The sequence below is a fragment of the Podarcis raffonei genome, chromosome 6, assembly GCF_027172205.1.
Source record: "Podarcis raffonei isolate rPodRaf1 chromosome 6, rPodRaf1.pri, whole genome shotgun sequence".
NCBI classification, from domain to species: domain Eukaryota; kingdom Metazoa; phylum Chordata; class Lepidosauria; order Squamata; family Lacertidae; genus Podarcis; species Podarcis raffonei.
The window spans coordinates 89661425-89687406 of NC_070607.1; the positions used below are offsets into that span (position 1 = coordinate 89661425).

Below are 25982 nucleotides of genomic sequence, written 5' to 3' on the forward strand. Positions count from 1 at the left end.
AGAACCCTGAGGCACCCCACAAGTGAGAGCCCAGGGGTCTGAACACTCATCCCCCACCACCACTTTCTGAACACGGCCCAGGAGGAAGGAGCGGAACCACTGTATGACAGTGCCCCCAGCTCCCAGCCCCTCAAGACGGTCCAGAAGGATGTTATGGTCGATGGTATCAAACGCCGCTGAGAGATCCAGCAGAACTAGGAAACAGCTCTCACCTTTGATGAGGAAGGGTGCAAGTACAGCCACTGAGCATGAGAGAGACTTCACTGTACACTGCCTGCACATACCCAAATGCCCCTGTGCAACCAATAGGAACTCGTGAGAACTGAGAAAGATGCAGGCATTTGCAGAACATACACTTGCCAAAGCCCACAGTGATTAATGTGGTGATGTGTCTGAAAACTCACGCTGGCACAGTGGGTAGTTGAAGTAGCCAGGGGCACACTGATCACACATGTAGCCTTCAAATCCAGCTCGACAAAGACACTGGCCAGTCTCACTGTCACATGTGCCATCATAGTAGCCAGGGCCAGAGCACTGACATGCTGTGGGAGCAAAACACAAACAAACGGTTATTTGGGTGCACTTCGCTGTAAAACAGCTACTAGTAGACATATCTGATTCCAAGTTTTTCTTCACATCCTAAGGGACAAAACTTGAGATTTCACTTCTGGTACTCAAAATGAATTCCTAGGCTAAGGGGTACCCTGCTCTGTGAATTCTAAACTGTGGATTATAGTTGCCAATTGAAATAAATAGCCTTAAGTATCTTGTCCATTTATTTTAAAGGGCCTGCTCTGAGTATGACTTAGCTGGATATTGCCCACAATGTATTTTGCATAAGGATCTGATCGGTAGACCCTGGGGTTCTAGTGAAAAACGAAGTAGATCTCAGACACGGGTGGTGCTGTGGGTTAAGCCACAGAGCCTAGGACTTGCCTATCAGAAAGTCGGTAGTTCGAATCCCCGCAATGGGGTGAGCTCCCGTTACTCGGTCCCTGCTCCTGCCAAGCTAGCAGTTCGAAAGCACATCAAAGTGCAAGTAGATAAATAGGTACCACTCCGGCGGGAAGGTAAACGGCATTTCTGTGCGCTGCTCTGGTTCACCAGAAGTGGCTTAGTAATGCTGGCCACACGACCCGGAAGCTGTACGCCGGCTCCCTTGGCCAATAAAGCAAGATGAACGCTGCAACCCCAGAGTTGGTCATGACTGGACTTAAATGGTCAGGGGTCCCTTTACCTTTACTGATCGGTAGACCCTGTGGTTCTAGTGAAAAACGAAGTAGATCTCAGACAGGGGGACCAACCTGAATAAAATATTGCAAGGTCCCAAGTAAGCCCCGCCCCACATAATCACATGATGTGGCACACACACACACACACCATTTGGATGGGAATGCCCATCAACTGGGGGGGGGGAGTTGTCCAGCTCCCTCAAATATTACATCTCTCCTTTAGACTATACATTCCTTGGAGGCAAAGAGTTGTAGCTTTGGCTTATGAAAGTGGTGGCCAAACTCAGCCCTCCAGATGTTTTGGGACTACAATTCCCATCATCCCTGACCACTGGTTCTGTTAGCTCGGGATGATGGGTGTTGTAGTCCCAAAACAGCTGGAGGGCTGAGTTTGGCCACCACTGGCTTATGAAAAGCTCTGCAAACTGAAAGCTCTGTTGCAACCACACCACCACAACTACAAAAGCAAGCCTACTTTCTCAACTCTCAAAACAGGAGGGCTGCCTATGAGTAAACGCGTCGGCTTCGTTTACTCACGTTGGCAAGCTGGTCCATAGTACCCAGGCACACACTGGTCACACTGAGTCCCTTGGAAGTTGGGTTTGCACAAACACAACCCCGTTTGAGCATCTTTCCGGCAGGCGTTCCCTCTTGTCCCGGCAACATTGCAGTCGCAGTCTGGAAAGTGGCGAGAGGGAAGAAAAAAGGATTAAGTTAAATGTGTGCATGGTACACCAGGACTCCCAATTGCCAAGAAGTTACTGCTGCAATGATCTTAAGGGACCAACCATAGTAAAAGGAGGCATACTAATTTCTTAAAAGTAGGGATGGGGTGGGGGGACAGGAAGATGAGCTTACTTATTATCTGCCCAGCTGGGAGGACTTGCTCTCCAGTGTCATTGTATGAGTAAACTGGTTCAGCTAAATGAAGGGAAAGACAATGGAAATGTTAGTTCCATGCTCATGAAAAGTAACAAACTCATCACTATGCATTAGTCTAAAATAAATCCAGTCCTCTGTAAATAAGCCCTTCTAGGTTCCAAAATATTACTTTTGTTACAGTTCAGAAATTAAGCGCTCTATAGCTCTCTAAATCACACAAACACACACACCACCAGTAATCCCATGAAAAGGTTTAGCAAGACACTGTAAGAAGTGGATTTTTGGAAGCCAGAGGCCAAAGCTGCTGTGCAGTAATCCAAAAAAGAGAGCCTGAAGCAGGCTCCATCACAAACATGGCAAGGACCAGAATGTTGACCTCTGGAAACTCACAGCGCTTAGCTTATGCTGAAAGGCCTCATGGGCTGTGAGAGCAATACGTACGATAACAGTGCGGGAACTCCACGTAGCCATCCGCACACGAGTCGCAGTGCTCCCCTGTGTAATTCGGCTTGCAGTAACAGCGGCCAGTGAGGTCCTCACAGGTGCCATCTGTGAAGTCTGAGTCGCAATTGCAACCTAGAAGGGAAGAAATTACAATGAACTCCCTCTGCCACTTCAAACCAGAGGCAGAGAGTACACATTGGTCCACGGTATGGTTAACGGGGCTGCTCTTCAATGGGGTGACCCATATTTACTATGGGCTAAGGTGAAGAAGAAGAAGAAGAAGAAGAGGAAGAAGAGGAGGAGGAGGAGGATTTGATATCCTGCCTTTCACTCCCCTTCAGGAGTCTCAAAGCGGCTAACAATCTTCTTTCCCTTCCTCCCCCACAACAAATACCCTGTGAGGTGAGTGGGGCTGAGAGACTTCAAAGAAGTGTGACTGGCCCAAGGTCACCCAGCAGCTGCATGTGGAGGAGCGGAGACGCGAACCCGGTTCCCCAGATTACGTGACTACCACTCATAACCACTACACCACACTGTGTATTTATTTATTTATACCCTGCCCATCTGGTGTATGATATCCTGACCCTTCCTAAACCGCAAAGATTTCTTGCCTGTTCTCCTGCATTGCCTGAAACATACTCTGGTCAAACCACAATATCAGCAGATGTGTCTCAATACAGCTTCTGAAAAATCCTGAATCCCATCACCACCACTATTTGGCAATTAAGAATACAATCCAGAAACTATGGGCAAGGTAAGAACATAAGAAGAGCTTGTTACCTTGGCACTGTGTAACTGAAACTTAAGACATGGAGATTTAGAGAACTGCTTCAGAGCACACAAGACGTAGCAGAAAGTCAGTTTTTCCCTCCCTCAACTGCATTTTCTCTCTCTCAACAGCACTTTATGGGGTTCTGTTTATGGGGAGAGCCAGTGTGGTGTAGTAGTTAAGAGCGGTAGTCTCGTAATCTGGGGAACCGGGTTTGCGTCTCCGCTCCTCCACATGCAGCTGCTGGGTGACCTTGGGCTAGTCACACTTCTCTGAAGTCTCTCAGCTCCACTCACCTCACAGAGTGTTTGTTGTGGGGGAGGAAGGGAAAGGAGAATGTTAGCCGCTTTGAGACTCCTTAAAGGGAGTGAAAGGTGGGATATCAAATCCAAACTCTTCTTCTTCTTCTGCTCTGCAGAGCCCCCAGCATTTGGGGGGGGGTTGGCAAAGGTACTCGTGAACACAACACTGTACATGTCACTTTTGGATACTGGACTGTATCTATGATGTACATGAGGAAGCATACTCACGATAGCAAATGTATGGTGAATCTATTTGATGGTCTGGGGATTTATAGTATCCTGGGCTGCACCTCTCACAATTGACACCCGCTGTGTGATGCTGAAAAATAATAAGTCCAGGCTTTTCAGTGATGATGATGAATTAAATTTGTGTGCCGCCCTTCATCCAAAGATCACAGGGTGGTTTACAACATAAAAACGCAAAACGAGAACACAAAACACATAATACTGTAAAGCAAAAACGAACGAATAACTCCTCTCCCACAAACACATTTAAAAGATCACAGAATGTTAAGCAGCCCAAGGCCTGACCGAAGACAAATGTTTTTGCCTCCGGCTGCACATATACTAAAAATTGGAATGATGCAGAGAAGATTAGCACCTAAAGGTATGTAATGAAGGAGCCAAGTGAGCCTCCCAAGAGAAGCATTGCACAAATGGGGAGCCACCACAGAAAAGGCCTGTTCTCGTGTTGCCACTCTCCAGATCTCTCGTGGAAGAGAGGCATGAAGATGGGCTTTAGATGGTGATTGCAGTTCATATGGACAGCCACCCAATTCAAAGGTAGCCTGTGTTAATATGGGCCTTGCACATTACAGGGCCCTCTAGCAGTACATTAGTTCACTCACTAATTACATAAGGAGTGAAGAAGCTCTTGATACTTGAGATATGCTATAATCTGCTTTGCATGTCAGGATCAATGGGCCATCCCTAAAGGATCCTGCCTCCGTAAGAGTCTGCATTATATTCTTTTCAGATCCTTTCCAGTTATTTTCCTCTAGGATATAATCTGATAACGTTAAGAGCTCACATTTCCTCTTAACAGGTCTCAGCTTTCTCACGGCCAGTGCAGTAGTTTCACTGGCAACGCCAACAGCAACCCAAGAGACACAAGCGCCCTTTGTTCTGCAGCACTTCCAGCCAAGACTTACCTGGCAGTCAATGCATACACCTCCACCTGAAAGCTGACCATCACGATTTGTGCTGGCCTTGTGAAGATCCACCTCTGGGTCATAATAGCAATCATAGGCATGGCCGTTGCAATTGCAGGCTGCGATGACAAGAAAAAGTGAGTTATAACTGACGCAGCCTCTGATTTACATATTCTTCCTTTTGCAGTAGTAAAATTAACTGCTGGGTTTTGAATGATGCTTTCTGCCCATTCAACCAGATTGCAGAAGTTCCTAGGGTTTTAACAGTTTTGTATCAACCCAGCTACCTCACTGCTTACCAAGCTGCAGATAATGTATAATGAATAACATTAATAGCAGCTCAGGGTCCAATACAGGTGCTTTGGGGACCCTATTGTTTACTTTTGTTCCATTGTGAAAACTTCCTCTTCTTCTTCCCACTCTCTGCTTCTTCTTCTTTTGGCCGTGATCGTATAGTGGTTAGTACTCCGCGTTGTGACTATTTTAATTTAATACTCCATTACAGAATGAATCAGGTGCATCTGCTGGGCGAAGCGCGCACACTGCTAGGCTAGTGAACAAGAGGTTAAGTTTAAACTCGTTTTCAGAATCCTCCCCAATGCTCTCCAACAAAAGCCAGCGAAGCAGGAGAGTGTCAGATTTCTGTTCTCTTTGAAACCTGCATGTGAGTGAAACGCAGGCCAACACCGATCGTCAGGTAAATCAAGTGTGTTCATTTCTGGTTCTGCAACTGCCTGTAACATTAAACAGCTGAATGAACCAGTTCGGGGTTTTTTATATATATAAAAAATTCTACTAGGGGCTGGTCCCATGCTTACATAACTAGCTAAATCCCCTCATTCCATTCCCCCTAGAGGTCCCCAGCGGTGTATCTGTGTGGAGCCTCTCTGCAGCCTCCCCCTCAGCTGAGAGCCAGTGTGGTGTAGTGGTTAAGAGCAGTGGACTTGTAATCTGGTGACCTGGGTTCGCTTCCCTGCTCCTCCACCTGCAGCTGCTGGGTGACCTTGGGCCAGTCACACTTCTCTGAAGTCTCTCAGCCTCACTCACCTCACAGAGTGTTTGTTGTGGGGAAGGAAGGGAAAGGAGATTGTTAGCAACTTTGAGACTCCTTAGGGTAGTGACAAAGCGGGATATCAAATCCAAACTCTTCTTCTGTAGGGCAGCTGAGACGGTGGGCAGACGCAAGCCCCGCACTGCTTGAAAAAGCAGCGTGGGGCTTGCAGGCAGTCCGCCCGCCCGCCTCAGGAGACACACGTGGCTCAGGCACGCTGCAGACCCCATGGTGTGGCACCCAGTGCCCCCCGCCTCACCTAGCTACGCCTCTGGATTAGGCAGATTCATGGAGGAGAGGGCTGTTGAAGGCTACTAGCCGTAAAGGCTGCGATTTGCCATCAAAGTTGGAGGCAAAAATGCTTCTGGTTTCTGGAAATCTCTCGAGGGGAGAGAGCTCCTGCAGTGGTGCAGGAAGGGGCATGCGGGAGTTATTTTTTCAAAAACACATATTTTTGCATTTCATCACGCCCCTCTATGATGACACCCGGGGTGACCCGCACCCCCCTTCCTACGCCACTGGAGCTTCCCCTTCCTACCCCATGCAACTACTAAGCTTGTTTTGCACCTGACCAAACCCATTTCTGAATCCACTCTCCTGTTCTTCAGGCCTGCTTTGCACCTGTTTTCACCTTCACTCCATTTCCACGCTGTTCCCCCTTTTTGTGCAATCCCCCACCTTGCACACAAACCGCCCCTGTGGTAACCTCCTGCACCGTCTTCCTCCCACACACAGCAGCTACTCAGCCCCCTATTTCACTTTCCACCCAACTATAAAGCCACTATCCTGTTCTTCAGACCCTTTCATGGCCCTGCTTCCATCTTCAACCCCCCTCCTATGCCTTCTACTCCCTCCTTTTCTGCAACACCCTTTGCTCCCCTTCCCCTTCTTCTTCACTCTTCTTAACTCTCCCTCGCACACAGACCAACCTTCCATTTCCACGCCGCCGCCTCTCTCCTATTCCGCAGCCCACTTTGACAGCACATCGCATGCTGTTATTTGTTACTGCATCTTGAAGATGAACAGTCTCAAGTGCAAGCTTGCCAGTTAGCTTGTTCAGTTAGAGGTCAAGTTCAGTTGATGGATACTGCACTAACTGTCTCCTTGTTAATACATATCTCATCCAAAATACTGCATTGAATCTGGAGCTTCATGTTGAAGACAACACATGATACTAGGAGTGGAATACATGATTGTGGGAAGGTACTATGGAATATTTGGGTGTTGGATTGAAATTGAGAGGTTTCTAGCTGTAATGATATAAAGGAACATAGATGGGGGGGGGAAGGGTTTGAAAAATGAGGTAATGTTATAAGCTGTAATGCTTTAAATGAAGGATTTGCTGAACAAATAACCTTAATTGGGATACAAGGAGGAGAAGTATGAGGAGGTCTGAGAAATTTGTTATCTAAAAGTATGATTTATGAACTTTATGTTTTTTTTAAGGTTTTTGTTTGTTTTGTTTTTGTTTGTTTGTTTAAAAAATTGGAAAATCTAATAAATATTCTTTAAAAAAAAAAATATTTGAGGGCTCCACATCCTTTATCTCTCTCACATGAGGGAAAAGTTTGAAACAGACTCCCCCCCCCCTTCAGCATTCCTTCCTTCCTGTTGTAGTTAAACAACAGCAGAAGTTTGAATAAAGAAGTGGTAGTGAGAGAGAGGAAAATGGCAATTTAAAACCAGCAGCTTCTTCATTCTTGCTGTACTCACCCTTTCCCCCTCACCTATTCCACTGAATGAAGGTTATTTACTCCAATCTCTGTTGTTTAAAACCACCACTTTCCTCTCAGCTCTCTCCATCCCTTCTTTACTCAAAACTTCTAAATCACCCACTGGTGTTGTGCAAGCTGCCTTCTCTTCCGCTCCCCTAGGCCACCCTGACTTCATGCAAATCCAGCATTGTGATGAGGAAATACAAATCCTCCCATGGAGGCTGCCTGATGACAGTCTCACATTTTTATGTATACAGGAAGATAAAACTTACATTCACATTCATTGGCGCTGTCGGTTGTGGCTGGTTTCCATGGCATCTGGTTGAAGCCTGGGCAGCATCGATCACACGACGCTCCACAGGTGTTGTGCTGACAGTCACACTGTAACCTGGCAAGTGAAGACAGAGAATGCTTATTACTCTTGGAGTAGGTTAGTGAATGGCACCAAACATGTCGTGTTTTTATTATAAGAATGAACCTAAGCAGTATCGTTGGCCTTACATCTTTAACTTTGCAAGTGGCATCACAGAAATTAAATATTTTGAACAGTAATCACAGCTTCTCCATGCAATACTGCATGTCAGAGAATGCTGTTTACAAGCATTACTATAGAACAGAGCCCCCAGTGGATGTGTGAGGCTATTTATTTAATGCGTCTCACAATGCACCAATAAGTTCTGATGTGGTGCACACTGCCAATGAGTGGGAAGGGGCAGGTCCAAATATTCTGCCACAAAAAGCAAAATGCATTGGGCTCCTATCTGACAACTATGAGGAAGAATGCCATAAAGGAAATACAAATATTACTAGGATCTCTGTGTAATTCATTTTTCGCCAGTAAAAATTTTAAGAGCACTTTTATACAGTCATTTGCGTGCTACTAATGAATGGTATTGGGGCTGTCTCTAGAAAACGGTGTTCCTCCTCTCTTGCTGCCTCTTCTCAAAAACTTCCACTTCACTTATTTAAAAAATAATAACAACAACCCTATTGTATCACTGCACTTCAGTTTAACAGCATTGGAATGTTAATACCAAGAATATCCCTTGGACAAGGACAAATGAGTGGCAGCTGCCCAGAGGGTAGGTGGGAGCAGTGGTTAGAGCAGTACATTGCTGCACAAATGCCATTCATTTCAATGGGAAACCTGCAGGAGAAATTCCTGGCGGATTACACCTTCCCTGTGATTTTGTTAGCTGAGGTTTGCTCTGACTAAACAGGCAGTTCTAGAGGCGCCAGGCAAGACTTAGAATCTTGTCCTGACTGGGCCATGGTGCCGATTTATTAGGTAAGGTGACATCATGCCATAAACTTGCACTCCACTGTGCCATTATACCCACCCAACAAAAATGTGCTCTGTTGTGTCAGGCTGATGGATAATACAGTTCTGCTCCAGCTTTTATCTGCACAATTACTCATTTCCCCCTCCAGGCATGCCTCACCCTCCTATGGCACACGCCCCTACAGTTCGCTCATTCAAAACTCAGGGCTTAAAAATAGATGCATTTTATAAAAGCTGTAAGAAATAGACAGGGAGCTGTGGTAGACAGCCCGTTTCAGGTACACACCCATGTATTTCCATTGAGTCCCTGGGTTTGCATGCAGAGCCAATAGTCAGACAGTGGGGGTAAGAGCAGAAGTACAACATCTAAGACGGTCCCCCAACCACCATATGTAGCAGCTGACGATGGGTTGTACTCAACAAGGTTACAGTTCCATCAGCCCAAGGGATTTCAAAACAGAATGCTCTCCCCTCCTTCCACATGCCCCCTAAATCTGTTCTGGGGGTTCCCTCACCGCCCTGAAGCACAATTGGTGATAGCACACAAGTAGACAGAGGAAAGTAATCCTGGTGTAAATGGGACTACAGTGGTGCCTCGCACGACGAAAAGAATCCGTTCCGCGATTCTCTTCGTCTAGCGGTTTTTTCGTCTTGCGAAGCAACCCCATTGGCGGCTAAGCGGATTAGCGCTATTAGCGATTTAGCGCTATTAGTGGCTTAGCGGGTTTAGCGGCTAAGCTGTTAAAAGGCTATTAACGGCTTAGCGGCTTTGGAAAAGGGGGAAAAAGCGGGGGGGAAATGGCGAGACTCGCAAGACGTTTTCGTCTTGCGAAGCAAGCCCATAGGGAAATTCGTCTTGCGAAGCGCCTCCGTGACGGAAAACCCTTTCGTCTTGCGGGTTTTTCATCTTGCGAGGCATTCGTCTTGCGGGGCACCACTGTATTAAATTGATTACCACCCAACATCAACTTCGTGGCACTCGCACCAACCATGGAAGAAGGTAATTTGTATCAGCTTTTAAGTTTCCACCATGACTGAACAAATGCTACAGTAATTAGTAAAGATTCTGTATCTTATATATTTCTCTCTGGTTATCAGAATACTGAATTGGTATTCTGATTGGCCATGCTCAAGACATCACACTAAACCACAGTTTACAGTGACAAGAACAAGCCTAGTTAAGCTTCAGAGTGGCTGGGGCAACCCAGTCAGATGGGTGGGGCGCAAGTAATAAAACTGTTGTTGTTGTTAGACTCTCATGCTACACCCTCCTCCTCTGGTGCAACCATGAGGAGAAGCTTTAGCTTCCGATTTCTGATTTATCAAGTCTTGTCATGCTGTCTAAACTCACAAGACATTTTGAAGCACACCATACTAAACATTAACAGGGGTTTCTTGTTCAGATGACACAATAAACTGTGGCTAATGAAAACTGGGATCCGTGATCACTGCAGATGGTGACAGATGCCAGCTTCTTGGGAGAAAAGAGATGACAAATCTAGACAGCATCTTAAAAAGCAGAGACACCACCTTGCCAACAAAGGTCCATATAGTTAAAGCTATGGTTTTCCCAGTAGTGATGTATGGAAGTGAGAGCTGGACCATAAAGTAGGCTGATCGCCAAAGAATTGATGCTTTTGAATTATGGTGCTGGAGGAGACTCTTGAGAGTCCCATGGACTGCAAGAAGATCAAACCTATCCATTCTTAAGGAAATCAGCCCTGAGTGCTCACTGGAATGACAGATTGTGAAGCTGAGGCTCCAATACTTTGGCCACCTCATAAGAAAAGAAGACTCCCTGGAAAAGACTGTGGTGTTGGGAAAGATTGAGGGCACAAGGAGAAGGGGACGACAGAGGACGAGATGGTTGGACAGTGTTCTCGAAGCTACCAGCATGAGTTTGACCAAACTGCGGGAGGCAGTGGAAGACAGGAGGGCCTGGCGTGCTCTGGTCCATGGGGTCAGGAAGAGTCGGACATGACTAAACAACAACAGATGAAAACTGGAAACACAAGCTTGGAAGATGTGAGTCCAAGGCTCACCTAGACATATTCTAGTTGTGCCAAATTATGGTTAGCACAGGGATAGCAGACATGGTGCCCTCCGTTCCAATCAACCTGTCACAACCCTAGAATCATTTTGCCTTCTTCATGGGATGAAGTTGAGAGCTCCGAACAAGTAGAAGGGCACACAGGGCCAGCCACAGAAGCACTTCCACCAGATGAGCCTGTGCAGCCAGTATCCCTCCACCCCAAGGACATGGCACTGCCATTCTCAGACTTGGTGGCCCATTGCATAAGATCAGAGGCCCCTGCTGGCCTATTTAACTGAAAAAGCCCCTTCCAGTGCAACGTGCGCTAACAACTGTGATTTGTGCTTTCGATGGAAAGACATGGGCGTGCATCTAAAGCAGGCTGTATACCTCCCTGTCTATTTGTGATAGTTTTAATAAAGTGCCTGTATTTTTAAGCCGTTTGTTTTGAACAAGAGAACAGTGCGTGCGTGTGCCATAGGAGGGAGAGGCAAGCCTGGAGGGGGAAATGAGTAATTGCATGGATAAAAGCTGGGACAAAAATGTATTACCCATCAGTCTGACACAACAGACAGCATTTTTGTTTGGTGGGTAAAATGGCACAGTGGAGTGCAAGGTTCTGGCATGCTGCCACTGTAGAGGGCTGAGCTGACGTTTGTTGCTGAAGCAACACGCGAGCCCTGCAGTCATATAGGACAGGATGAGCCTTGCCTCACATCTTGCCTTGCTTTGCTCAGCCTCTCCATGCATCCAGCCTGAGCGCTGCCTGGCACCATGCCTTGTCTCACTGCAGACCAGAGGATGCAGCTAAAACCTGCAAGGTCAATAGAAGGTGATGGTGGGAGTTGTTGCTCACAACATTTTATCCCGGGTTTAGGGTAATATCCAAAAGCAGCCATTGTTGGTAAGTGTGTGTTTTACGATTCAGCAGTTTGGTTGTGGGAGGAAAGTGGGATAAGGATTATCACTTCTGAGACTGAAACACGAATTTTGAAAGGCCCCATTGTATGAGCAGTTTTCCATTGACATGTTGCATTAGCTGAATGTCTTGCACCTTCTTCACTGGCCAAAATTCAGACAATAACTGCACACAACAGTATTGGTAAAACCTGCAGAACTTTCGCAAACTCATACACGTTAATGAGGATCTGCAGAAATGTGCTTACCTATTATAAACAGGAACCACATAAAGAAGAATAAAGGAACAGCTGAAGCCGGCACATTCTCTGAGTCAAGTTCTGTGTAAGAGCTCATTGAGAAAAATAGATAGCCAGAGTGAGTGGGCTCCATAAGCAGGAGCCCAGCTCAATTTATAAATTTCCCATAAATATGAACTGGCCCATAAATAAATGTTTATAAAAGGGAATGGTGAGCCTTAAGAGCAAAGGAGAGGAACAAAAGAAACACGCTTGAGCTTCATGAGAGAGAGAAATTAAGATTACATGAATTGCCTTCCTGGATCTGGCCAAGGTATAACTTTCTGCTTCTAGCAGCAACAAACCAGAAGCTTCTAAATCTCCCAGGCAGGATGCAAAGGTCATGCTAATAGCCTCACATCATTAGCAATGGAACAAGAAGAGCTGGAAGTTCCCTATTCAGAAATAAGAAAAAGAATGATGCATGGAGGGCATTGCACTCTGCAAAACTCTGCTCTGAAGATTTGGAAAGGGCCTTTGGGAACTGCATTGCATGATGCAGTTTCATTTGCTGCTAAACCAAAGCTATAACTCAACATTCAAAAGAGAACTCCGATAAAAAGCTATGAATGCCTTTAATAACAAACCCCGCTCTTACTGCAACATGAACAACCCCATCCCAGCTTGCCATGTTGACAATTCGCAGCATTTGTGCAAATAAAATTAGCTGGATTGGGCAGTCAACATCAGATTTTGCCCAGGATAAGGACTAACGATTCCTGCCTCACTTCCAAATGTGGACAGGACAAACGATAATAAGGTATGTGTATGCCCAGGGCTGAAGCACCCATGGGACAAGGCGAGACGGCCACTTCGGGGGGCAGAATCCCATTCTCCACTGCTGCTGTCATGTTGGTAACAACAGCTGTAAGGTGCTCCTTAGAGACTGGGTCTGCTGCCTCCTCAGCAGTCCCCGTCCACCATCCCACATGATCTACATCAGCCTCATAAGTCTATTCCCACATCTATCTAGGGGGGAAATGTCAGGGGCTGCCCTCTGTGGTCTCCTGGGCTTTATACCCACCCAGCATGATTCACAGGGGGCCCATGCCCCCCTCCAATGGCCTTTGATTCCCACTTCAACCAATGGGTAAGGATGATTTGATTGGGGGGGGGAAGGTGAGCCACCAATCCCATATCATTATGCTGAAAGTCCACAACACTGGCCTATCCTGACAAACAGCCTGATGCACCTATAACCACCCCTTTTGATGTACCATAACCAGTCTGCATGAGACGTGGGTGGCACTGTGAGTTAAACCACAGTGCCTAGGGCTTGCCAATCAGAAGATCAGCGGTTCGTATCCCAGCGACAGGGTGAGCTCCCGTTGCTGGGTCCCAGCTCCTGCCAAACTAGCAGTTCGAAAGCTAGTCAAACTGCAAGTAGATAAATAGGTACCACTCTGGCGGGAAGGTAAACAGTGTTTCCGTGCGCTGCTCTGGGTCGCCAGAAGCAGCTTAGTCATGCTGGCCACATGACCCGGAAGCTGTATGCCAGCTCCCTCGGCCAATAAAGCAAGATGAGAGCCGCAACCCCAGAGTCATCCGCGACTGGACCTAACGCTCAGGGGTCCCTTTACCTTTAACCAGTCTGAATACTTCTATAAGCCTGTTGTTATTGTCCATGGAGTTTTCCTGGCAGGAATAATGGAGTGGCTTGCTGGTTCCTGATCCAGGTGGATCACATTTAGTCAAAACTCTCCACTATGACCCGTCGATCTTGGGTGGCCCTGCATGGCATAGATCATAGCTCCTCTGAATTATTAAAGCCCCTTTGCCACGGCAAGGCAGTGATCCATGAAGTGATCCATAAAGAAGGCTGATCGCCGAATAACTGATGCTTTTGAATTATGGTGCTGGAGGAGTCTTGAGAGTCCCATGGACTGCAAGAAGTTCAAACCTATCCATTCTGAAGGAAATCAGCCCTGAGTGCTCACTGGAAGGACAGATCGTGAAGCTGAGGCTCCAGTACTTTGGCCACCTCATGAGAAGAGAAGACTCCCTGGAAAAGACCCTAATGCTGGGAAAGATTGAGGGCACAAGGAGAAGGGGATGACAGAAGGCGAGATGGCTGGACAGTGTTCTTGAAGCTACTAACATGAGTTTGACCAAACTGCGGGAGGCAGTGGAAGACAGGAGTGCCTGCTGTGCTCTGGTTCATGGGGTCACAAAGAGTCGGACACGACTAAACAACAACAGCAGCAAACCAGTCCAAATACTTTTACTGAGATACCTATAACCAGTCCTGATGATACCTTTCCTACCTTTCAATCCAAGGACTGGTGTCTTTAGCACAGAGAACATGCCTAGAAGTCTAGAAACCCAGAAATAGTTTACATTGCTGGTGGAGATAAGCCAAGACGTCTAGCATGCCTGTCCGTTACTGAAGCTCCATAGCACCTCATATGTCAAGTGCTCTGTGTAATGAATTACACATCAATGTGCTTACTTCAGTGTTTACATATTTCATTGATTGAATATATACACTGTGGTGGGCTAAACCAGGAATGCACTTCTTTACTGTTACCATTGCCCTTCTCATTGACGTGAAATGTGACTCAGGAACATTTTGTGAAGCAATGAAAATGCTTTAAAAGGATGAAGAGCCAGCACAGCACACACACCCAGTTTAAAGGCAATTTGCTTTTGTGCTGCAAACATCACCCTTGCTCAAATTCTGACAAATGAATTTTGTCTTTACCCCAATAATTCCAGTATCAATGAGTTTATAATGTTACTGTCATTTTGAACCTGCATTTTTATTTTGAATATATTCTGCAAATTTGTGAGTTTTATTTTCTCTGCACTTTTTGCCAAAGGAAATCATGCAAATAAGCTAAACAAATCTGCTGGCAAAGTAATCACTAAAACGGGCCCATATAACTACCAGTATTTGCTACCTATGGCTCAGGGTGGATTTAAATCAAATAGATGTAAATCACGATTTACATCACGATTTAAATCACTAGTCAGTAAGACTTGATTTGAATATATATTTTTTTACAGAAAGACTCATTCTTGTTGGTATAATCTTAATATTTACAACCAGATGAAGGTTTCATTTTTTGAATAATAAATTTTCAGAGTAGTTCTTACAGTTATATCAAAAATTACTGATTTGGTTATACTATTAGAAATACAAAGACAGATATTTATGAAATTATGGTGAGGTTTAATATGTTAACTGCTTATATTTGGACAACCTTTCTGCTGTACTTTATTGGAAGGAGAAAAACAATCATTTCCCTAATAACAATTCAAACAATTTATTTAACTAAAACAGTAACATTATAGCATATGTATCCATGTTTTTGTTACCTGATGTGGTTAAACATTTTTTTAAAAAAGCTTAGACTGCGTTTTAGCACACATGAAAAACTTAAAACAAATTCCTGATGAATAGCCTTTGGACTATAATGTAACTTAAATAGAAAACTATCTTTAGAAAGATTTTTCCTCCAAAAGCAGTTTATTTGAAAAATCCAATCTAAATTTTAAAAATCTGATTTTTTAAAAAATCATTGATTTTTATTCACCCTGCTACTGCTGAAGGTCCAGGTGCCTCCTAGGAGGCCATAAGGAATGATAACATGGAAAGTAATCCAGAAGAAATTGTTTCTATAAGCAGGCTGCAGCAAAGACCATGCACTGGGCTCTCCAAACCCACTGATGAGCCAATCCGCAGTTTTAAATAAGCCTGCATAGAGGATGGTGCAGATAATTCAAGGTTGCAGGTTTGATCCCCACAGGCGACAGCTGCATTTTCCTGCACTGCAGGGGTTGGACTTAGATGACGCTTAGGATCCCTTCCAACTCTACAATTCCATATGTGCTGATGTCAGATTTATCCTTTAAAAAATTACCTTTCCTATCTAAGCTTGCTTATTAACAAGGAATTCTTGCCTTCGAGTCGCTATCTGTCATAGCTGACGAAGGAACTTGCATCAAGACTTGTATATGGAAGGGGGGGTGGACAAAGGAGATAGAAAGTATAGGTAGCGTTATACTAGACTTCATTGTTTTTTCTAGTACAGTGGTACCTCGGTTTACGAACTTAATCCATTCCGGAAGTCTGTTCTTAAACCAAAGCCATTCTTAAACTGAGGCACGCTTTCCCTAATGATGCCTCCCGCCGCCAGTGCCCTTCCACCGTTTGGCTTCTGTTCGTAGACTGAGGTAAAGTTCACTAACCGAAACACTACTTCTGGTTTTGCGGAGTTCGCAAAAGTACAGTGGTACCTCTGGTTACGTACTCAATTCGTTCTGGAGGTCCGTTCTTAACCTGAAACTGTTCTTAACCTGAAGCACCACTTTAGCTAACGGGGCCTCCCACTGCCGCCGCACGATTTCTGTTCTCATCCTGAAGCAAAGTTCTTAACCCGAGGTACTATTTCTGGGTTAGCGGAGTCTGTAACCTGAAGCGTATGTAACCTGGGCTACCACTGTATACCGAATAGTTCGTAAACAGGGCTGTTCTTAAACCAAGGTACCACTGTACAGCTGTATGCATAATCCACACATCTCTTTCAAGAAGTAAGCACACAGCCCCTGCCAAAATTTCTCTAATTTCCCTAACAGAAAGGCTACCCATAAGAAGCAGGAAATGGCACCAAAAGAGACATGCTACCCTGCAGGAAGGCTGCTTGGAACAGCAGTGGCCTCCCCATCGTCAGATGAGTTAGGCAGCGTTAGAAGGGGACTGGGATGCAGAGAAATCAAAACTGGCTGAGTCCATCTTCGTGCTGGGTGATGGCACTCTTTCTCTCTGTCTCATTTCCATGCCTTCATTTGTCCACCCATAGCACTGATTATCCATGTATTACCCCTGCCGCATCTACGTGAATACAGTGCAAAAGAATGTCCGTTTTCACATTGCGATCAGGCACACCCATTGGGGGCAGGGAATGCATAGACAGTAGCAGCCGGGTTTCGCTGAAGTCATTAGTGGAATCCCTGCCAAGTTCAGCAGGGAATCACTGGAGTCCCCCCCCCCCCAAATGCCTTTCAGACTGCAGGTAGAGTGTGGTATCTCCCTGTCAAGAAATATTTTTGGGTGGTGCAGCTGCTTCATTATACAATATTGCTATGAGAGACATCCAAGCATTGCTAGAACACAAGGGGGAATCAAATCAATACTTTTTTTATTTATTCTTTCAGGGTAGGGAGAGGTGCCAAACTCAGACAAGAACTCTCTTTATTTTCATTTTCTTTTCTTTTTTACTGATTCAATATTGGCTGGAGACCACTAGAGTCGTAATGTTAGAAGATGGCTGGGAGAAAAATAAAACCACTGTTTGTGGGAAGGGACATGCAATCCTTTGAGCCTTGCTCAATAGATGAGGCCTTTTCAGTGCCTAGACCGTGAAGACCCTGAAAAACTCACTGGGTTACTTATCCTGAACTCCTAGAATAACAGGCCATGAAAATTTTGCAAAACAATAGTTAGGCAATGGTTATTTTGAATACCTAGACAGCTTACTGTAGAGGGGCAATGCATGATTTACACTGGGAGAGCGTTAGTATTCTTGTTCTGTTTCTTATATATATATAGATTTGCTGAATGTGTCAAAACGTTTGTTTGCTGCGCTTGTATTGTGGTGGCCTATGGCTTTAAACAATGAAGTTTATTCACTCAATAGTTAGGCAGAAACGTCCGAAAATTATTGAGTTTCTAGATTGAAATTGAGTTCTGGTCAGGACTGGCTCTATCATTAGGCAGACTGGGGGAGCGTGCCTCAGGCGACAGAATTCAGGTTGCTACTGAACTCCAGAAAAGTGTCGACAGGCCAGGTACTAATATCTGGTGACTGAGACATTTTGTGCGCATTCATAGAACATGCAACCATGCACACATGGGCTGTTTTCGGACCTGGAATGCTACACATGGGTTCCTACTATGGGCTATTACTGACAATGGGCCTTACTTACAAAGCCAGACAGTTCTTATCAAGAAAGGGAAATTCCATTCATTATCATGAGCACATGGCAAAGTAGGGAGCCGGTGGGGTGGGGGGACAGCTTGCCAAAATGCACCCTGCAAAACAGCTGACCAAAAACTTCATAGTTAACAGCTCCTTTTTGGAACAGTCACCTGACCCAACACTTTGGCTGTATGGTCATATCAACAACACAGAGGGTAGAGGTTCTGTGCCGTCCTGAGCTAAACCTTCTGGAGAGACAAGGAATTCCTGCCTTAGTGCGCTTTCAAAAAGAGTTACGGTAAAACATCCAATTATAAGTTATACAATCATGATCTATACACATTGCAAGAGATTTTTAGAAAATGTTTGAAAAGCATTAGAATCTTTATTTGGAATTAGAAACCAAAGGGTGTTTAAATCTCTTCCACTTAGACAAGTTTTATATCTACTCGAGTTAATGAATTTTTAATACTGAAGCCCATGGATGACAAAGGCTTGACCCCTGAAGAGGACTTTATTTCGAAACCTTTCTGGCTGATTCATCTAAATAGCACTTATTTCTAAATATCATATGACCTATAGGTAGAATACAGGGACGTGGTGGCGTTGTGGTCTAAACCGCAGAGCCTAGGGCTTGCCAATCGGAAGGTCGGCGGTTCAAATCTCCGTGACGGGGTGAGCTCCCATTGTTTGGTCCCAGCTCCTGTCCACCTAGCAGTTTGAAAGCACATCAAAGTGCAAGTAGATAAATAGGTACCGCTCTGGCAGGAAGGTAAACGGCGTTTCCGTGTGCTTAGTCACGCTGGCCACATGACCCGGAAGCTGTCTGTGGAGAAACGCTGGCTCGCTCGGCCTATAGAGCGAGATGAGTGTGCAACCCCAGAGTCGTCCACGACTGGACCTTACGGTCAGGGGTATACCTTTACCTTTACCTTTATAGGTAGAATACAGAAGTGCATTCTTAATATTTGTCTGTATATTTTATCACAGTGTTTTACCTTAAGTCTGTCTTTTTGAAGTTGTATCGTGTTAAGGAGAGCAAAACTCCCCCCCCCCCGTTTTTGTCTGTGCTCTTTCAAAACACAGACAAGATGTATTCCCATTTTGGCCTCAAATACACGCCGATGGCCGCCATATCCATACCAAGAAGGAATGACGCCTGCTTCTCACGAATTCACTGCAGTGGAATAGGGACTCCTGCATAATGAGCTGGCTGACAGCAGAGAACAGGAACATTTCACCTCAGGAAGCAGAGCTGAAATGAACAGCCCTCCCATTCTCTCCAGGGCGCTTGGGGTCTCAATGCACCAGCAACAGAAAACAGCACCCTTAGAGGATCCCAGCCCACATTCCCAGTATAGGCCATTTAGCTCCAGAGATGCTGATCAGCACATCTGCCCTTAGTCAAACCTTGGTTTCAAACACTGGTTAAGAAGAAAACCCTGGTTTGGGGTAGTTGCAGTTATATGCCTATGATGGTGTTATGCTTACATGTGTGTCTTATGGGGGAGTTGGAGATTCATGCTGGAGAGGAAAGGAGTTTGTAATTCTCAGAGTTTGCTCCTATTTAGGAGATTGAAAAAGATACCATTGCATTTCCCGGTCATTCCTAATGAACAGAAAGAGTCCACTTCAATGAATAGCCAGGCAGAGTGCCCAATAGTACGGAACTTGGAGGCTCAAACGCTTATCCTAATTTTGACAGGCTCACGGTGGAAATATTGGACCCTATAAAGTATGGTGGCAGTTATTTATGAAAACTCTGACCTTGAAAGAATTCTTTACCAACAAACGGATAGTTCAGTCTCTCCTATTCTAAATTATGTTTAGTCTGCTATAAACCAAATAAATGAGTCTGCAGTACCTATGACTAAACTTCTCAAGCTTTCAAGGCAACTGTTCTCCTCTCCAGAATTAAGTCGTGCTCTTGATCACAATCTGGGACCATGATGTTAAAGAAACAACGTAGTAGACATCAGACAACTGTGCTGATGGGAAGCAGAAAGGGGAGCAAATCTGTTGTCGTTTGCAGGGAGAGGGGCAGGGAGGCAGAGTGAGAAAGAGCAAAACAGCAGCCTCTAGAAAGGAGGCAACTACACAGCAAAGTCTCGTTTCAGCCCCTACTCGTTTTCCAAATGCAAGGAATAAGGCAACATTTTCCATTCTCATTATCTCCCGACAAATTTAGGTGATAGGGATATGAGCCGTCTCTTATCATTCATATGTGAGTGTCTAAAAATCCAGACATGATGAGGGCCAGGGAATGGAACCAAGTTTGTGCTCCTGTGTCCTCAAGAACAAAGTTTTGGCTCTGATTCCCGCTAATCATGTGCTTTGAATATTTTCTGTGAGTAGGTATTACGAGAGCTAAAAATGCCCAATGGAAACTTTTCCCCCTATTGCTCTTGGGAACCGTATTTTAAACTCCCCCTGACCAAGGAACAATACTGCAGAGGACAAGGCCACCTTTGCAACAGTGAATTCTAGATATAAACAATGCAATCCTAAGCAGGTCTACTCAGATGTAAATCCATTTAGGATTGAAGCCTAAGGCTGAAGTTCTTAGAAAACCAAACAAAGAAGAAGGTGGATGAAATGCTTAAAAGCCAAACATAAAAGCAGGTTGATGGTGTGTCATCTATATCACTAAGGAAGAAATCAAATGCAGATGGTAGAACTAGATCAATCAAAGAGAAGAAAGGAAGAAAGGCGTAACTGGTATATAATACACTACATATATAACGCAAAGTGCAATGCAAATTGTGAAATAATAGATGTTCACAAAGAAATATTTATTGCTCGTGATCACATGGGAAGTTGTGGAGGTGTGCAACTTCCGAATAAGCCACAGATAAAACAGATAGGAAATTTATAGTGCCAGTCTGCAGCAAGTAAACATATTTAGCAATGTTCTTCAAGGTGCCTATCCTGGCAAATTGTTACATTAATAGTAAACAGTCACAAATTTGAAGGCTACTGGCTTTGATGGCTATGTGCTTCCTGCATGTGGAGGGCAGTATGCCTCTGAATACCAGTTGCTGGAAACTGCAAGAGAGCATAGTGCTGCTGTTTGTGAGAACAGGGTGCTGGTGTAGATGGGACTTTGGCCTGACCCAGAAAGCCTCCTCTAATGTTCTCCTATTTGCTCTGGACAGCCAGTGTGATCACCCAACTCACATCTTCTCATGAAATCCTTGTTTTACACACTGTATGCTTCAGAATTGGATCAATCTGAGGCTGGTTTATATACTGAACTGAATCACTGCAAATTCTGTTCTGAATGTTCTACAGTGGTACCTCGGTTTATGAACTAAATCCGTTTTTCTTATATCATTTTTTCTTATATCAGCTCAATAAACAGTTATGGGTTTGCAACAAAAAGCTAACTGACTGCCGTTCTGGGTAGCACATGACTCTGGTTCAAGTGATTTGGTTTGACTCATATTTGAATGTTGCATGAGCCACTGTATTTGGTTAAACTCTCGGTATGACAACATAATCTAGATGATGTTGGCAATCTAGGAGGCAGTTGTGGTGGTGATGGAGTAAAGTGCAAATAAACATGGGGAGAATCTTGCTTTAGAATGCAGCTTATCTATCTATCTATCTATCTATCTATCTATCTATCTATCTATCTATCACAGTACACCTTGTCTTTTGGCACAACTGGCTCTGCTGACTTACAGCAAAATTCATCTTTCATTCCCTCCATTGCATGATGAACCTTGTTTCCCTTTCACCAACTATCCTTCTTAGTTCAATTCTTTACATAGCAGTCTATCTAGGCATGGTGTTTTCCAACAGCAGTCTTACCTATAAGGATCCGTAGGGTCTTTGGCATCACAGACGTCCGCGTGACCATGGCATACGCACCGTCCTCCAATGCTGATATCTTTGATGCTGTAGTAATACTAAAAGATCACGGAATGGTTTGTCCTTGTCACTTTGCAGACATCGGCCATATATTCTCTCCCATACAAAGGAATAAACTCATGGCACATATGCCCAACTAATTCAAGATAAATAACTCAAACTTTTGTCAGTGATAGGATTCCATCTGACGCATCCTTTACAAAATTATTCTTGAATGATGGATCCATCTGTAAAGGAAGTATTCCTTACAGGAAGAGCAGAGTAATATTAGCACCTCTGCCCTGCCTGGTAATTCCCCACACTGGATATTATACTGGGTGTGAGAGAGGATCAGAGGCTTACAGTGTCATGGCAACAGTATTCCTAACTCTGCTTGTCACAATGCAGCTTTAGGGTGACATCACAGAAACGTCATGGGCTGTGTACTGAGCAACAGAAAAGCTAGAGGCACTAGCAGGTCCAGTGGGGTATATGGCCTAATGAAGGCTCCAAGGGCCAGACAGAAAGCATTCAGGGAATTCAGCCTCTAGGGCTGAAGTCCCATCCCCCTGGCTTAGTAAAACTAATGGCCCAGGACATTATGCCAGGCAAGGCTAAACAATTTGCAAAGTTCACTCTTTATTGTCTCTGTTCTAAGAGCAGACCACCATCAGTCTGAACAATATCAATAAATACATTTTAATTTTTTTCTGTATGCCTGGATAAAAGCATACAGGGCTTGAAAATCTGCAGAGCCTCTGAGCAGATATTTAATGACCTAGTTAAACTCTCTCATTTTTTGTGGAAGGAGCACAACACCACCCACCCCTACCAAGGTGAACCAATAGGTTTTATTTCTTTAAGTAATACTTTGGGGCATTTCTTCCTTCTTCCGGCAGCACCAACTGCATACTTAAAGCCTCTTCAGTGCAGTTTTTGCTGGCTGCAGTAAGTAACACCTGCTGGTTATTGCAGAGCTAACGAACAAGTAGACTGGGATGTCCCCCATGCTGGACTTTGCCAAGGAAGTTGTGTGTAGCAATCAGCAGGTGCCTCAAGTGTTGTTGGGTGGGTGGCTTTGTTTGTTTGTTGGCAACCAACGTTCTCCCCACAACCCCCAAGCAGATTGCAGATTTATTACTCTAGACATCTGCATATAACTCTCTCCACAACTGTGCTGTTTGGTAGACTGCAACAATGATCTCAAAGTCCAAAATGTCTCTCCAAAGGAAGGGTTGAGCTGTTGGTCATGCATAATTGGTGTTGTGGGTGGGAATGTTACCTAACAAAGTATCACACATATGTATAAAGGGTTAGGGACTTTTTAATTGACCAAGGAACTTTTTTTTAGTTTAATTTTTTTATTAAATTTCTTTTTATAATATATTAAATAAATTTTGGTCCTAATAGGTTCAGAATAGGCTTAAACTCATATATGAATGTGCTACTGGGCATATATTCCAAAGGGATATCCAGTCCATGACAGAACTTTAAAATCTTTTTGATGAATTTTACGTGCTATTTTTAATCAGCTGACCCTGACATTTTTTCCTGTGTTGATCTCTCCTTACCCCACGTGCACTTTATTGCAAACAGAGAAAATCAAGGCCAATTGCAAGATATAAATCCTGTTGTATATACTGCAGCCATTTACATGCACATAGTATTGCCATTTATTACAACACGCCCTCACTTCTGTATGGGAAACTGGTAACATGCAAAGTGCAATATAAATCCAGATCACCCAGGAACAAGTCCTGTAGACCACTCAGGCTACTGATGCCCTAATTTTACCTTTAATCTTGAGATATATTTTTCAACATCATCATTATTAAACATTAGTGAATCTAATCTGATAACAACATTGATTAACTGATTTCTGCTTGTCCTGAACAGGAACTACTCAGAGAAGACCCACTGAAAATAATGAATATGGCTAATGAAGGTCCATTAATTTCAGTAGGTCTACTCTGGCTAAAACTTAGTTGGATACAACCCTGTTATTCAGGGTAGTCATTTGGAAGATGAATAAATGTGTAGAACCTTTTCCCTTGGAAGGATACCATGGTACTCTGTACATTTACTCATCTCTCAACTGTTTCCAAAAGCTACTGCTCCCACGCAGATTTGACTGATAAGCAAAGAGGAGTCTAGAAGCATCTCACCCTTCTGGTCACGGTCGGGTCTCGTAAGGCCTTTCCCATCAGATGCCCAAGTAGGGTGTTAGTCCGCAGGAAGCGTAATCGAATGTTGGTAGCTTTGGTGAAATTCCTTAGCAGAGGAGAATAAGAGAAATTCATGGCTCCCGGACGCCCGTTCACCAAAGAGACCACAATCTGTAGAAGCAGAGTGAGAAAGAAAGGAATATTTCAGGTGATAGAAAATGTGTGTGTTTCTCAGTCCGGAAATATGCCTCACCATAGCAGTGGATCAATACAATTCTCATCTACTCATTTAAATTACAGAGGTACCTCGGGTTAAGAACTTAATTCGTTCTGGAGGTCCGTTCTTAACCTGAAACTGTTCTTAACCTGAAGCACCACTTTAGCTAATGGAGCCTCCTGCTGCTGCCGCTCCACTGGAGAATGATTTCTGTTCTCATCATGAAGCAAAGTTCTTAACCCGAGGTACTATTTCTGGGTTAGCGGAGTCTGTAACCTGAAGTGTCTGTAACCTGAAGCGTCTGTAACCCGAGGTACCACTGTACACTATACAGTGGTACCTCGCAAGACGAATGCCTCGCAAGACGGAAAACTCACAAGACGAAAGGGTTTTTTGTTTTTTGAGCTGCTTCGCAAGACGATTTTCCCTATGGGCTTGCTTCGCAAGACGGAAACTTCTTGCAAGTTTGTTTCCTTTTTCTTAACACCGTTAATACAGTTGCGACTTGATTTCGAGGAGCAACTCATAGCACGCGGTGTGGTAGCCTTTTTTGAGGTTTTTGAAGACTTTGGTGATTTTTGAAGCTTTTCCAAAACTTTCCCGACACCGTGCTTCGCAAGACGAAAAAAATCGCAAGACGACAAAACTCGCGGAACGAATTAATTTCATCTTGCGAGGCACCACGTACTACTATGCTTAGAGCAAGTAACAATGGGAGGAATTCAGCATCACACTGTTAAAAATGTTGTATCAGTGCAAGCATTTTTGCTTGTACAACAGAACAATCTCTCCTCCCACACGACACTGTTCTAGGGATTCTCCCGACCCCCAGAATTAATTTAGGGGGTGGGGGAAGAGGGGGGAAGCCCCATTGCACTAGCAGAAGTCTCTGAGTGGGTTTCTGCTAGTGGGACCTGTTAACTGAATCCAGCCCAATATGTTCTTGGGCATATTGCAGCAAACCCCAGAGGTAAGTCACAACTGCTCCCATTTAACAGATAAGGAATTGAGGACAAAAGATTATGACTCACGCAAAGCCATGCTCGTGGCTCAGCTGAAATGTCAAAAGCTTTCCAGATCTAGATCTAACATTCTTATCAAAAGATACCGGTGGTTCTCTGTGAATGGTCTTTCAATAATGTAAGCAATTATCAACTTGACTCTTGCACACAAAACAGGAACGTACAAACTACAGAAAAGTAAACTGACCAGATATAGCTTGCCATTGAAAATTAAGTGGGGTTGGTATAACCAGGTTGATTCAAGCTAAGTTAGCTGAAGGTTCTCATTCTCTGTCTATGGCTACTAACCATGATGGCTATGTGCTATCTCAATTTTTGGAGGTGATGTGCCTCTGAACAGCAGCTACAGGGAATCACAAGTGGGAAGGGTGCTGTTGGACTGTGGTCCTGCTTGTGAGCTGCCCATAGGACTTTTGGTCTGATGCCACAGGGTTCTTATGTTCTTACATTCTTATTGAGATCAGTGGGATAACTTAGTCAGGATTTAAGACCCACTAATTCATTCCAAAGGGATTCAATTCAACATACACCATATCGCCAAGCGATGAAAAAAATATCTCAGCTGTAATCCACTTCAGCATTCGATATGGCAAACTTAACATGTCATGCCAATATCACATACAATTCTGGATTTCTTCATTTAAGCATTCTGCCATTTTCACAAACGCAAGGTATCACAGAGGGTATGTGGGGAATGAGTAAGGCATCTTTAGGCAGAAGGCAACAGAGACTTTAGCTGCAACGAACAA

The 25982-nt window shown here is 44.4% G+C and overlaps 1 protein-coding gene across 3 annotated transcripts in view; it reads right to left on the reverse strand.

Annotated features, from left to right (window-relative positions):
• The window catches only part of LAMA5 (laminin subunit alpha 5), a 207160-nt gene that overhangs the window by 99948 nt on the left and 81230 nt on the right, over window positions 1–25982 (reverse strand). For all 3 annotated transcript variants that reach the window (XM_053394450.1, XM_053394447.1, XM_053394448.1), the window contains exons 5-13: window positions 23995–24165; window positions 21791–21888; window positions 7819–7934; window positions 4781–4899; window positions 3858–3948; window positions 2556–2690; window positions 2091–2153; window positions 1770–1910; window positions 405–542 (exon numbers count right to left, since the gene is read on the reverse strand). In XM_053394450.1, the coding sequence (XP_053250425.1) occupies window positions 405–542; window positions 1770–1910; window positions 2091–2153; window positions 2556–2690; window positions 3858–3948; window positions 4781–4899; window positions 7819–7934; window positions 21791–21888; window positions 23995–24165 (1072 nt within the window). The remainder of the gene's footprint in view (window positions 1–404; window positions 543–1769; window positions 1911–2090; window positions 2154–2555; window positions 2691–3857; window positions 3949–4780; window positions 4900–7818; window positions 7935–21790; window positions 21889–23994; window positions 24166–25982) is intronic.